Source organism: Vanellus vanellus (assembly GCF_965231255.1).
Source record: "Vanellus vanellus genome assembly, chromosome: 3".
NCBI classification, from domain to species: domain Eukaryota; kingdom Metazoa; phylum Chordata; class Aves; order Charadriiformes; family Charadriidae; genus Vanellus; species Vanellus vanellus.
This window is the reverse complement of record NC_138907.1, coordinates 102,166,819-102,181,451: the sequence shown is the minus strand read 5'-3', so window position 1 is coordinate 102,181,451 and position 14,633 is coordinate 102,166,819. Positions and strand designations below refer to the sequence as shown.

The 14,633-nt window shown below is 37.1% G+C and overlaps 1 protein-coding gene across 1 annotated transcript in view; it reads left to right on the top strand.

Annotated features, from left to right (window-relative positions):
• FAM83B (family with sequence similarity 83 member B) overlaps positions 1-13,185 on the top strand; it is a gene marked incomplete at both ends in the record, with an annotated part of 44,893 nt that extends 31,708 nt beyond the window's left edge. Inside the window, 3 exons of the mRNA XM_082480827.1 lie at positions 489-653; positions 8,564-8,688; positions 10,827-13,185. Coding sequence (XP_082336953.1) covers positions 489-653; positions 8,564-8,688; positions 10,827-13,185 — 2,649 coding nt within the window. The remainder of the gene's footprint in view (positions 1-488; positions 654-8,563; positions 8,689-10,826) is intronic.
• Between the last annotated feature and the right edge of the window lie 1,448 nt (positions 13,186-14,633).

Here is a 14,633-nt window from a genome sequence, read left to right as displayed (position 1 = left end):
TCGTGCAGATCTTCAACGTCTTGCATATTGACTACTTCAAGCTCTTGAGCCATTAGCTTTAGAGAATATGATGAAATATGAACAAGCCCCTTGTACAAAAACGTTATCTGATTTTTTTTTTTATGCACACTGCAGTTATATTTTGATGGTTTATTTTTTCCCACTGTATTCATATTGCTGTTTCCCTTCTCTTCCACTGGATTTCCTTTTCCTCACATAAGCAATCGCTACACACACCCACATCACAACTTTTGACAGGCTTTGGTACTTGTGACAAATGTCACACAAGCAATCACCTGATTTCTCAAAAAGAAGATCCAGTGTTCTTGAAAAGCCTTCCATGTTAAGTGGTACCACATGGAAAATATTAGAACTTTTTGATGTGGAAAAAATAGCAGTGTGTTAGCGGCCCAGTGCAAGCTTCAGTGAAGAGTTTTATATATTTGTTTATACAATACAATAATTTGTGTCTTTTCTGTTTTATTCAGGTCATTGCCATTGTTATGGATATGTTTACAGATGTGGATATCTTTAGAGAAATTGTGGAGGCATCTGCTAGAGGGATTGCAGTATATCTCCTGCTTGATGAGTCAAACTTCAGTCACTTTCTGAAAATGACGGAGAAACAAGGCTGTCAAGTTCAGAGGCTCAGGGTAAGGCTGCCTGTGTTCCTGTGCATGAACATTCACTACTCATTCCTCCACACCTACTGAAAAGGGACTATTCCTGGTCTGGTGGGAGGTGTCCCTGCCCATGGCAGGGGGCGTGGAACTAGATGATCTTTAAGATCATCATTTGATTCATCATTTGAAAAACCTTAGCTTCTTTTTCATTTCTCTTGAAGTAACCTGCAAATAGAGTCATAAAGCTTATGTGAATTAATAAATTGTATACTTCATTTTATGATCTTTCTTTAAAGTTAGTATCTATTAAAATACTTTAAAAGGCCCAAGATTCTCTTTTATTGCTGTTTTCCTGAAATCTGTATTATCATTGGCCTAAACCACGACATCATGTGTGTCTGCATCATGTCTTAAGAGTATTACTTTTATACGTGAAATATGCAATTTTATCCTCTAGGAAAGATAACAAGACTAACGTTTACATTTTTCATAAGATGTCCTATACCACACTAACGTTTAACAGGGATTAGAAGAATACAAACCATGAGCTGCACTGACCTGACGTAAATGCTTCATAAATACTTGTAGTTTTACTGTGTAGATAACACTGAAAAAGTTTCAAGGACATTGGCAGACTTTCTTTGCAAAGCTCTGAGCACTGCTGCTGCTGAACTGCTGCTGAACTGCTGTATAGTTCCATTTGTGATTCTTTATTTCTGTAACTAGTTAGGCTATGTCTGCTCCTGGCAAAAATATTATGAAAGCTCTTCTTAGCAGCATGCATTTTAAGAACCCAGTCCAAAAATCAGATAGAAGCGTGAGGATAAAGAAAGCTTTTCGTTAGAATTTTGGAGCAAACCTGTATTTTATACCAGCTGTTGCTCTGGAGTGTTGACTTAGGTCCTTAAAATTATTCCCACACCACTTTCCATACTTGTTTCTTGTGTATGAGTGTGTGGGATTGCCCTCTGGTGGCCTAATACACAGATCTATGGGAACTTTTGGATAGAAAACATTAAAAATGTGTTGTGGGTCTGTAAACACCGGTCACGATTGCCTTCATGAACTCAGTATTTGGCAATATTTTCATACTCTGGAGCTTGAGACACCACCCTTTGCTGATTACTTGGGTTAACTATACCATAGAGGTTGCCAAAAATGGTGTATGTCTTTTTATGGCATGAATTTTGTCTTCCCAAAATGAAAGAAATTAGGAGCATGCATTTCAAGTGATATCTCAAAAAATGCCATAGTACGCATTTTCAAATTAATTCTGTGCAATGTGTTACTACAACTGTTTTGAAAGCTTTACTTCTTTTGGGTGGGTTCGAAGTTGTTTTTTCAATGTGGTTTTATAGACCTAGAGGCATTTATACTGTGGCTGAAAGAATTAATGCATATACATTAGAGTGGATTTTGTATGGATTAGTGTGGGTTGGAGAAGTTCAGACTTGGCCTCTTCAGTGACATTATGTATTATATGTTTCAGTTTTTTAATGATGGGAGAAATAAAATACATCTTTACTCTGCAAGGTTTACTTAGAATACTTCAAGGTTTATCAGAAAATGAAAAATATAAGCCAAGGAGAGTTGTGTGCTGGGTTTCCAGTTTAGCTTGTAATAAATCTCTTCAAATTAATGGTCTTGTCATCCAAGTGCTACTCCCAGTGACTGTTGCTCTGGGAGTAGAAGCTTGCTACTCCCACAGTAATTCTCCTGTGCCTTTCTTGAGAATGAAGAGAAGCTGCTGGTGACTATGAAAGAACTTTGGAGAAGTTTTCTCCCTTTCTTTTTTTCCCATTGCCTCAAGGTTCACAAAAAACAAACAACCTTTAACTTGTGCTCTCGGCTTTTGCCCCTCCACTTCTGTACAGTGAAAGCAGGAAAAGGACAAAGATGTACATTTCTTTTCCTCAGCGTGTAGCACCAGCAGCACTGGTTTTGTAATTCTCCGGCATGATTTGGTTCGGTCTTGGAGGAATATGGCTATGGCAGGTGCTCCTCGTGCCACATGCTCATGGTGAGGTGTTTCTGTAAAGCTTTTCTGACTGAACACCTTCTCTGGCTCTTTTTCTCTTCCTTTGAATCAGTAAAAAATGAGATACAGTGATGAGCGAAACTGTATTCTTTAATTCAGATTTACAATTCAGTAGTCTTCTGCGTGGAAAAAAGAGGATTTTATTCATAAATCTACATTAAATGTCCGTGCAGACAGTTTTCCTCATCTGTAGTCTGACTGCGTATCAGGGCATGTTTGCCTCTTTAGTGAAAGATATAACTGAAAAAATGGATAGCCTCAGTATTCTGTGATTATTTTGTGAATTCCGTATAGGAGAATATGACATCAGGGGTTTACTAGGAGCTTTTTCAATCTTTCTTACAGCATTTCTTGTGGTTTGGTTTTTACTGAATGTTCCCCTTAATATCACCAGTGGAACTCAACCTCAATAAACAGTTCTTTTTGTATACTTCCCCATTTCTCTTTCCCCCGTTTCATTCATCTGTTTCCTGACTGTCCTACATTTTTCCTCAGTAAGTAATGTGCTGCTTTTTTTCCTCCTCTCTACCTAAGCTGCTTTTGATTAACTTTGTCACGGGTCTGAGTTGTTCAGTCATCAATTCCTTTGCATAGAAAGATGAAGAGTTGTTACAGATTCAGACTTTTTTCAGGTGATTTTTTGAAAACTAATAGCTAAATTTGTTGAGAGATGCCTTTTTTTTTTCCCCCTGCTACTGACAGGTGCTGCAGCAAACTATGCAATCGATTTGCAGTGCAAAATGCAGCACCAAGACAGCAATCCCCAGTACCACCAGAATGCTCGATGCAGTAATTTATTTTTGAATTAGAAACAAAGAACCGATCTAGGCTATGTTTTAATGCCCAAGAAATCAACTAAGGTCCTCAGCTGATGGTAGATCTTTGTGTTTTATTTGATATGAGGTGAGGAATGTGGCAGAAGTTCCGTGCTCTGTAGAAACCTATTTTTACTTCTCTGGCAATAACAAAGAATCATCTTGCTGCAGGGGGATATTGAAAGCAATTTGGCAGGAACTGTTTTTGCCCTGATACTCCTTTTAGTATTTTTAGTGAATTGCAGGAGTGAGAAAATAGAACCACTAATTAATTGATTTTACTTTTCTCTTTTGAAGTCTACTCGCAGATATGCAGGCTTAAATGCATAGTGGGAGCTGCTCTTGAGACCTGATTGCAGTCTGTTATTTCTCATCAGTGTTCTCATAATCACCAAAAGTTTTCCAGTGCTTCCAAGTATAAGTCAAATTTGGTTCTTAAATAGGCATGTACAGCTTGGTGTCATACCTGCGAGCAAACTTCTGTGCTAAGGGATCCCAGACTCCAGTGAAGTCATTGATATTTTGTCTTCAGTGGTCCTTGGATTGGATTCAAAGTCAGAATAGAAGCAAACTTGAAAACTAGTTAGTATTTGTACAGCAACTGTTATCTCTTGGTAAGAAGAAAGACCTAGGATAATAAATAACATTAGTAATGATGAACAATATGAGAAAGGTGACTTCTTTTTTTTCTTTAAAGCTGTTAGACTAAGTATTAGGTAGGCATCCGTTTTCTTCTTTGTGCCTGTTCTTGACGGGGAGTGCAGGGTGAGTAATTGAACACTGATAAAACCGGACTCAACAAATAAAAAGAGCTGAAGGGAAATGTTTGAGACCGCTATATTCACTGTACTCATCTATCGCATTGGAGGAGTTTTACTGATGAAATGAATGTGTAATGTTGAATTACAAATTTTAAATCACGCTTATGTGTCTCTCTCTGGGAAGACAGTGGTGCAGTCATACATATAAAGGGTAGTTAGAGCTTGTTTCCTGTTCATCAGTTGGATGTCATTTAACTGGATAGCCCTCATAACCACCCTTAAGCTGAAGCCACTGGATGTTTCAAACGTCCCTGAGTGTCCTACAGCCTGGTCTTGGAAGAGGGAGAAGACCCTCTGTCTGGCTTCAAAAATCCCCTAAAACATCATGTCCTTGGTTAAACTATTCTTCCATATGCATCCATTAGCAATCTTACGTACTTTTGCATGTCCTGTTGGGCTAGCAGGGTTCCTTCACGGTGTGTGGTTTATGGTTTGCCCATGATTTTCCTCTCCGGATTCATAAAGGAATTATTGCTTTACCCACAGTGATGCATAACGCTTCTCCAGCGATCAGTGACACGCTACTGTTAGCGCTGTTAGCAGGGGAGTCCTGTAGCCTGAGGGTGAAGCCAAGTAGGAAGGTGAAGCCCAGCATTTCAGACCAAATGGGGCTTGCAATTCAGTACATATATATTTACTGCTTCTAATCCTAAGAGGAATGCACTGTTAAATATATATATATAGAATATATCTTCAAATATTGTCCGTATTTTGGGTGATTACTCAAAGTATGCATCCCTGGAACCTAATTAGAGGGCTTGAAGTAGGTGAAAAATGCCAGATGAACTGTGGAGGAAAAGCAAGTGTTATGTGAGAAAGGTGAGCGGGATGCCTGGCCCATGCCTTTGTAATGCTGCCATGTTCCATCTTTGAGCGGAAGACCTACCGAGACAGGGAAAGAGTTGGCAGAATTAAGGAAGCAGGGTAGAAAAGCTGCAGGAGGAATAATACTGAAGAGAAGGAAAAGAAAAAGCAGAACAGAGGAAGCAGTGACTACGATTTATTAAAAAAAACAGCAATTTGATGTAAATTTTATTCCTTTTCTTTAGATATGCCTCCTTGAAGTTGTATTTCAACTTATGAGTACCTAAGGCAAAGGTTTTTTTTATATACTATGGTAATTTTGCAAGCCATTAACCTTGCTTGTGCCTCCAGCATTCCAGATCCCCAAGTGATATCCTGTCCAATACTGATCAGGCCTTATCTCAGTAAGATTTGATGTGTTCAACTGGCATGTCTTTAGGCCAGCATTACTTGTTACATTTGAAAATGTATAAGCTGCCTCTCAAGTTACCTTTTTCAAATTACAATGATATAAATCTAATTTAATATAGTTAAATATAAAGCTGACATACAAATATAATGGTATATATAAATGGGTAAAACAGTCATTGAAGTAAATGCAAATTTCATTACTAATTCACAAAATTTTATTTTATAGTAAATAAGGGTTTGCTATTCTGATAAACTTTAGAAGGGGTAAATTCACATTTTTTCTTTCTTTCTTTTTCAGGAATTACTTTTTCCACACTATTTAATTTTCAAATAACAGGTTTTTATTAAATTACTTTTGCTTAAAGCTTGAGTAGCTGCTGGAGAAATTATAATTTTCTTCAGTGGGATTCGCTTGTTCAAAGTTCAACAAAAACCTCAGAAAGCAGGAAAATTTACTTCCATTGATAAGAAAACTTCTAATCAGAGTGCAGAAAACTTGAAAGACACAATGCTAGATTGTCAAAAGTGATTAGAAGTTAGAGATGCAAAATTACGTTAACCTCCCGTTCAGTAATGCAAATTGGGTTGTTACTGTTATTGATTCTTTTTTAGCTGTTTCTGAAAATAGACATAAGCATCCACCTGTACTTTCATTTTTAAAATTTTTACCATTTAAAATTTTTCAGTACTTCTAGATAATACTTCTTTTATTTAATCAATTTGATATGCCAAATTAGCTGATAACGTTTATGTTTCTAGAACATTTACGAAACATTTAGGTCACAAACAAAAGTAATTTTTAAATGCTGTCTTTGGACATTTTAATTGAGTTGCATTTTTGTTCAAACAGAGCTTGACAAAAATGCTAAGTAAAAACTCACCTAATAAATAAAACTTTAAGAACTTGGATATCTTGAGTGAAACCATAATTTGCCAGCTCAGCAGCTTTTAAGTGTAACTCTTGCTTCTTTGATTTGATTTTTCTTTTGATAAAAGTTTTAAGATACCAACAATGAAATATATAGTGATTAAGAAAGCATGTGTTATTTGGAAATATGCTTTAATTTCATGGAGATTTTCTCCTTTTTTTGAGATTTCTGTTTGGAAAGATAAAGTTCATTGGATTGTAGTAGACACTGTATCATTAAAAATCCTACAACCTCTATCTCATACAGCTTTGTATGTTTTAGGTAAATGTGTAAGTGCTCCCATAGACAGTAAAGGTTTATGTAACTGTATTGCAAACTCAAGTTGTACTTTATAGACTGGAGTCTTAAATACTTCTGTAAGTTTAAATACCTCTACAGCTTCCTGAGGAGGGAACGTGGAGAGCTCTTCTGCCTGGTATCCAGTGATAACATGTGTGGGAATGGTTCAAAGCTGCACCAGGGGAGGTTTAAATTGGACATCAGGAAGCATTTCTGTAACCAGAGGATGGTCAAACACTGGAACAGGCTTCCTAGTGAGGTGGTCCGTGCCCCAAGCTTGTCAGTGTTTAAGAGGCATTTGGACAATGCCCTTAACAACGTGCTTTAGCTTTTGGTCAGCCCTGAATTGATCAGGCAGTTTGACCAGATGATCGTTGTCAGTCCCTTCTAACTGAAATATTCTATTCTATTCTATTCTATTCTATTCTATTCTATTCTATTCTATTCTATTCTAATCACCCTGTACCCAATCTTATTCACTTTGTTTCATGAACAGCCCCAATCCGTCTGTACCTGGCCTTTACGTAGAACGTCTGCTGTGATTTTCGACTGTCCTTGTAGCAGTCCCATGAAGCAAGACATTCTTTTGTATTAACAAGTCTTATATGCCACTATTTCTGTATATGAAGTCTATTTACTTATCATATAGATTCTGTTTTCTTACTGCCAATGCTAAACTATGGATTTCACTCCCACTGGGATACTTGTAAATTACCACAAATTGGCATTGCTGGAACAAATATTGCAAGGCTAGAAAGTACAGTAAATATTGTGATCATTCACGGCTATATTCCAAGCTATTTTTATGTCTTGTGAAGCATTTTGTATCTCACAGCCACATGAGGTAGATGCTGTAGGTTGGTTTGCGTTGAATATAAATTTTATTTTTACTAAAAATAAGCACTTTTCTGTAACAATTTCTGATAAATGCTTTTTGATTTTTTCCCCTACGTCCAGGTAAGAACTTTTTGAAAATCATTATTAGTACAGTCCACAAGGTGTTGTAACACTTCTTTTGAATTATTTTATTTCTACGAGCTTAAAAAAAAAAGCGACAGTAGAAGGAGAGAAAAAAAAAGACACTGGCTTAGCTAAATCAATTTCTTCCTTCCACAGTCTGGGAGAAAAATTGACCACATTTTTGACATCCAACATGGAAAATTTCCCCAAGTGCAATTTCCTGAGTTTGCATGAGTAAACCATAAAGCTGCTTAATAGAATTCAAATTAAGCTGCTGCAGAGAGTTACCTATGCATGTTGTGATAGCACCGCTGAATTTAGAAATGCGATGATTGATCCCGTGGTGCAAAGCTGATTGAGAAATCTTACCGGTGGTAAAACTGCAAGCGATTCTGGTGCCAGCTGGACTCAACGGATCATCTCAGAGCGGGGTATCTGTGTTTGTAGATATAGCAGCCTTATTCCATTAAAAGAGAAGTGAGCCTGGCTCTTTAGGTGTTGTCTCTGATTAGCCGAGGTGCTTGGAAATCTTCTAAATGTTGTACATCAGATGATGAAAAGAATTATTTCTTTACAGTACAAAACCTGTTTCTCTTGTTGAAGACTTCCTGTGCCAGAACCTCATTTCTGGGAGTGGTGTCTATGGAAAAGCAGAATTTCATTTTTTTGTGGCCTAGGGAATCTCATCAGTCTTCAAGACAAAGCAGTAACTTGCCTTTTTGGGTCCCTAGGGGACAAGTTTGATCACAGTTTACATCCCTGCAGACGTTATTAATATGCAATAATATAACTCTTTTCCTGCTGTACCTCTGACTTTTAAGCCCCCAGATGCTAAATATGGAATATAGTACACCAATTAAAGTATTTCAATTGTCTTTTTCAGAACATGAGGGTGCGGACAGTAAAAGGACAAGATTACTATTCTAAAACAGGAGCAAAATTCCATGGAAAAATGGAACAAAAATTTATTCTTGTTGACTGTAAGAAAGTCATATATGGTTCTTACAGGTAAGATCAATGACTGAGGTGTCTGTAGAAAACCTGTCATCTCAGTACCTCTCCTACTGCATTTTTTTTTTTCCTGTTTCTAAAAATTCTTCCAGGAAACTCCATGGGCAAATTTTATTATCTTTTCTGTGATTTAACAAGTTATAATAGTATATAATCTAGGCTATCTAGACTAACACAGAGACAAATTTTGAGATCCTCTGTTGGTTTTTCACAAATAAGAAATAAAGGATACAGCTTTTGCTACAGCTAAAGGCTTGCTAAAAAGAGAGAAAAATCCTGATTTGTCTTATAATGTCTGAATTATTCTTGTTTAACATTCACTCCAGAAAAAGCTGCCAAAATTACTTCATAAGCTCTCTTGAAGAGTTCCTCCTCACAATGATCTTCTAAAGTGAACATTATAGACCTATTCTATGGAACTCTGTAGTGTATCATGGACAAGTTCAGAATTGCTCAAGTTGACATAGTCTCTCTGCATATTTGTCTAAGTTTCTTTATTCTACTTTCCATTTCATTTCCAGTGTATGTATGCAAAGCATAGGCTGGAAGAACTTACAGCTTTGCAGAGCTGGAAAAAAACAAGTTAAAGCAGGGACAGTTTTATCTCACACATTATTAAATATTTTCCTTCTTTTCATGCTACACATCTCTCCTTTGGCCTACTGAATTAGTTTCTGCCAACATAGTGCCTGGGTGCCAGATCCACAGCCACTGACTTTCATAGATTTCCACCACAGTAAGCTTTCTAAAATCTGGCTTTTTATTTCCTCTGAGACTCAGCCAGCCCCAAATTCAGACTGATGTATATAAATGGTGGTGAGGTAAGTGACAAGTTCATAAATGAATCGGTGTAAGAGAGTCCAGGGAGAGTCTGCCTGCTTTGACATCTACACACAGTGTTGGAGTCTGTGAGAATGTGATAGTTTTTCTCATTTCATTTTGAAAAATAACACTGCTTGAAGACCTAGAACCACAGGGACTGGAGTCATCAATTTCTGTAAAAATTAAGCTTGCTTTGTAAAAGAATCCAGTGACTTATAACAGGAAAGATGAGTCTTTCTGAATTCTTGCTCTCTGAACTCAATTTAAAGTGTAAGTTTTTTTTCAAATATTACAAAATATGTTATTCTTAATTTTGAAAATAAATAGAAAAAAATGTATGCATCGTGATTTAATTTAATCTCAGCACACTATTATTTCCTGAAAAATACAAAACTAACAAACCAAACAAAATTAAATCAGCAAGCTATTTGCGTGAATACAATAGGCCTGTTTTTTAACATCCAGAAGACAAATGCAAGTAAATTCATTGATTTGATTTATTTTTTTCACTTGTTTTTCATTAAAATAGGATTGCAAAACAGTTTTTTTTTCTTGTTGTAATCTACAAATTGCATGCTTTTGACACCATGCTATTAGGCTTGTTGAAACATCCTTAATGTACACGTTAATGTATTTTATCCCATTTTGTACCTGTAAAGTAGCTATGGCTACTTAGCTTTGAGCATGTGTTCAGCCTTTCTAAGTACAATAGAAAAAAGGAAAGTTTCCTTCATCAGAATATCATCATTTCAATTAAAAGTTCATATCCAATCTGATGAGCATAGTAAAAAACGTAAACATTTTAACAATTCTGAGGTGCATTTTTTTGAAAATGTGTTTAGAGTGAAGTTCATTCAGAACTGTTGAAGCAGTTCTGCGTATTATTTGAAAATGTATTTGTTTCACAACATAACCACACATTAACATTCTCTGACTCAGTGGCTCTAGTCAATCCTGGCTTAGTCTTTGTAGAGGTAATTTTGCGCCGTTAGGTGTTTTTACTCCACTGTTCTACATTTCTGAATACTTTTTTGCAATATCCACTTTTTATAAGGGCAATTAAGTAGTTATAGACTAATTCCTGCTCCCACTGAAAACAGTGGAAAGTCTCCAGCTGAATTCAACTGGTATTAGATTAGAACTTCCCGATCCAAATTACATGCATCATGCCTACAATTTCTTTCTTTCTTTCTTTATTTAGAAAGTATTTGTACAAAACCCAGGTTTGTGTGAAAGCTTTCTTATCAGGAAGGACCAGTGTAATACGTTAGTTCAAAAGAACTGTTTCTAATGGTCATTTGTTCTTCTTTCAGCTTTATGTGGTCATTTGAAAAAACCAACCTCAGTATGGTTCAAGTTATCACAGGACAGCTGGTTGAATCCTTTGATGAAGAGTTCAGGACGCTGTATGCCCGTTCTTCTGTTCCTAGTTCATTTGCCCCAGAATTAGTGCGGGTCAACAGTCGAAGGACACTCTGGGATAATGATACATACCAACACTCGGTGTCTTCCTTGGCTTCAGTTTCTAGCCAAAGAAACCTTTTTGGTAGGCAAGACAAGGTTCACAAGATAGATCCTGTTTGTTGGAAAACTCGTGGAAGATATGCAGTAAATGAAATAGATAAATATGGGTTGAGAAATCAAGCCTATAATAAACAACCATTTCATCCAGGTTTTAATATGCAAAATCCAATCCAGCAGTATCAGCCTAGTGAAAAAAATGAGCACTGGAAGAGACATAGTTATGCTGGGGAGAAGCCAGAAAGGACACCTTACCTATTGCTCAACAGAGCTATTAATAGAGCCAACAATCCATCAAATACTTGGAAAATGCCATCTGATAGCCTTAGTATTGTGTCTTCATTACGAGGAGGATATGCAAATAACTACAATACACCCCAGCAAAGTTTTGCAGATCAGTTTTCACGACCAAAGGTAAATCTTGCAGAAAGAAATTCAATTGTACGGAGGTCTTTTAATGGGACAGATAATCATATCCGCCATCTGCAGCAAAGGATGCCGACCCTTGAACACACAACAAAATCATTCCTACGTAACTGGCGAATTAAGTCATATTTGAATGATCAGTCAGACTATCCAGTAGAGTCTAATGGGTCGGCCTTGGGTGACAGATATGATAGCTATGACACAGCTGAAAATATTAAAGCTCATGCGCTGTATTCTCATTCTCGCTTACGATCATCACTGGTGTTTCAGCCAACTTTACCTGAACAGCAGGAAGTAAGCAGTTGTGCAAGTTCTTCAAATTCAACTATAATTGGGTCAGAAGGAAGCGCAACACCTAAAGGGACATCTAATCATGCTCCGAGTGTGGAAAATGGAACAGATAATATTTTAGAAGAGCTTAGCACAAACATCCCACTTAAATCAGATGCACCAAAAAACCACAGAATTCATATTGCAGACAACACGAAACCTAGTGTAAATTCAAATGCAACAGGCGACTCATCTCTCTACTTGTACACAACACTGTGTGCAGACAAACATGCAGAAAATCTGAAGAACCTTCAAAATGAAAATATGCTAAAAAGGAGAAGTTTTCCTATGTTTAATTCGAAGTCCATATTAGACCCTGGTGCCAACAAACATGCATCCAGTTACGTTTACAGCACACTGACTAGGCATAGACTTAAGCAACCAGTTAGTCCAAAACTTCCAGAAGACACGCTGAAGAGCTCTAAAAGTTTGCACAGTGTGACCAACCACTTGCCACAGGAGGAAAAGAACCTCAAAGGGGAGCTGAAGAGCCCGACCGCTAGCAAGGCAATCTCTATGGCTGCTCTCACTGAAGCTAGCAAAGAGGAGTCTTGTAAGGATTGCACATCAAAGAAAGAAAGTAAGAATTCCCCAAGTTTTCTAAAGAAAGGGTCCCAGAAATTGCGGTCACTTCTTAATCTCACACCAGACAAGAAGGAAAGCTTGTCAAAAAACAAAGGTACTGCCTTTTACAGAATGTGTAGTAGTTCTGATACGTTGGTTTCTGAAGAAGAGAATCAAAAACCAAAGATTTCTGAGAATAAGACAGATTCTTCCCCAAGGAGAAAGAGAAACACATCATCAAATTCTCAAGGTAGCTTGAACAGAAGTAAAGAAGATGTCACTGGGAGCCCAAAAAAGTCTCCAAAGTCTCCGAAGTCACCAAAACCTCAAAAACCTCCATCCGATGAAAACAGTAAAAAATGTCCTCTCTTGTGCCCCCTTGAAAGTAAGTTCATAGAAACTGCAGGAGATGCATCTACCCCAAGATTTAATACAGAACAGATTCAGTATCAAGACGTAAAGGAAATCACCACAAATACTACTCCTGAAAGTGCCCCTGTTTCTGCTCTTCAAAGAGCGAGTTCGGTGACACCGCAGCTGGCAAGCTCAAAACGCCAAGAGGAGCTAAGACCGCGTTTGAGTGAAAGGCGTGTTTATAGTCGCTTTGAGCCATTCTGTAAGATGGAAAATCCTAGCCAACCTGCAGGAAATGCACCCAACAGCAGTTCACATCTCTCAGATATCAAAAGCAAGACCTTAGGGAATAATTACAGCAGGAGTAATCACATGGTCGGCTACAACTCAACTGCTTACCATCCATTGCAGCCTAATGAAAATAAGCTGAGAGGTTTTATGCAAAAGTTTGGGAACTTCCTACACAAAAGCAAGTAAAACTTTTGTTGATTGTGTTGAAATACAGCAAGAGAGGCAAAGCTGGACATAATCTTAACTGGACAAGACTGACACAACTTTTGTAGAGCTTACTTGGGTTTCTTCTTGGGTCTAGGATATTGGAACGAATGTACATATTTTTACATAATTATCCTAGAATTGTTATACTTAAGTCTTTACAGAGGTTCTGTGTCCAGAAGATGTCTCAAGGGAGTTGTTTATAGTGTTTATATTGTAAGATTAATTTTATACATTTTCCTTGTGAAGAAAGTATGCACTAGCATATTGAAAGATTAAGCGTGGGGAAAAAAAGATGGAGGATGTTTTTAAACTTCAAATAATACTGTTTCCAAAGATTTTCCCTTTTAAAATAGGATAGCACTAGGAATAGTGGCTTGCATTTTTTTCAGCATTTATGTACATTTTCAAATGATAAACACGAATGTTAATGCATTGCATGTTACTTATCTTTAAACTAATTTTTTAAAACCTCTTTTAGGCTTTATCTTGATAATAATTTACCCCATAGCATCTATCAAACTGTTTGGGCAGCAGATGGATCTGTCTTACTTTATTGAATTTTCCATGTAACATGATATTTTTTCTAAAGTATTCAGCACACAGATCTTAAAGTGACCTTAATCTGAGCTTTCACAGACTTGTTTACATGGTTAAACTAGTGTGAATGTAGGATGAAAGTTAAAAAGCTATTTATAACAAAGATGCCTTGAACATAACTTACCACTAGTTTAAATTTCTATGGGTTAATAACATTTTTATAACATGCCAGTATTCTGTAATGTATTCTAAAAATAGCTTTTTTTTACATTTTTCTATTTGGTGCTTCAAAAAAAAAAAAAAAAAAGTTGTCCGTGGACTTACATCTCTCAGGTAAGTTTTTGAGTTTCACACGCAACAGTCTGTTTCAAATGTTGCCAGACGTATTTGCAACTCTGGCTTTGATAACGTAGTTTTTAAAATAAGGTTGCAAGTGCTCAGACTGGGCATGTGAGGAGGATTGTAAGCTCAACCCTGCAATGCTGCCTTATGCACATATGAGTATTACAATTAGGCACCCAAAAATGAGATTCATAAAAGTCACCATGTCAAACAATAAGGCACCTCTCCTAAGCCAAAGAAAGTGTCAGTCAAGGGTGATAGTAGCAAGTGTTTAACCTTAATGGAGGTATTTAGGCACCAAACTGCTGTCTAAGAGACACATTTTTGTTCGTCCGAGCCTCTCAGTCATAAAAAATTTCCTCATATTACGTGCCTATGCCAGGTTAGTGTTTACAAAAAACAAAGGCAGGGTGTTTGGGCAGCAACATGGCATCCACTTCTCGTCTGCAACGTGCAGCCAGAACATCCATCTGGCTCACACCCTCCTGAATGTGGAGTTTGCCTTTTAGGTGAATGCCATAACCATTTAGCTGTGAGATGCTCTGCAA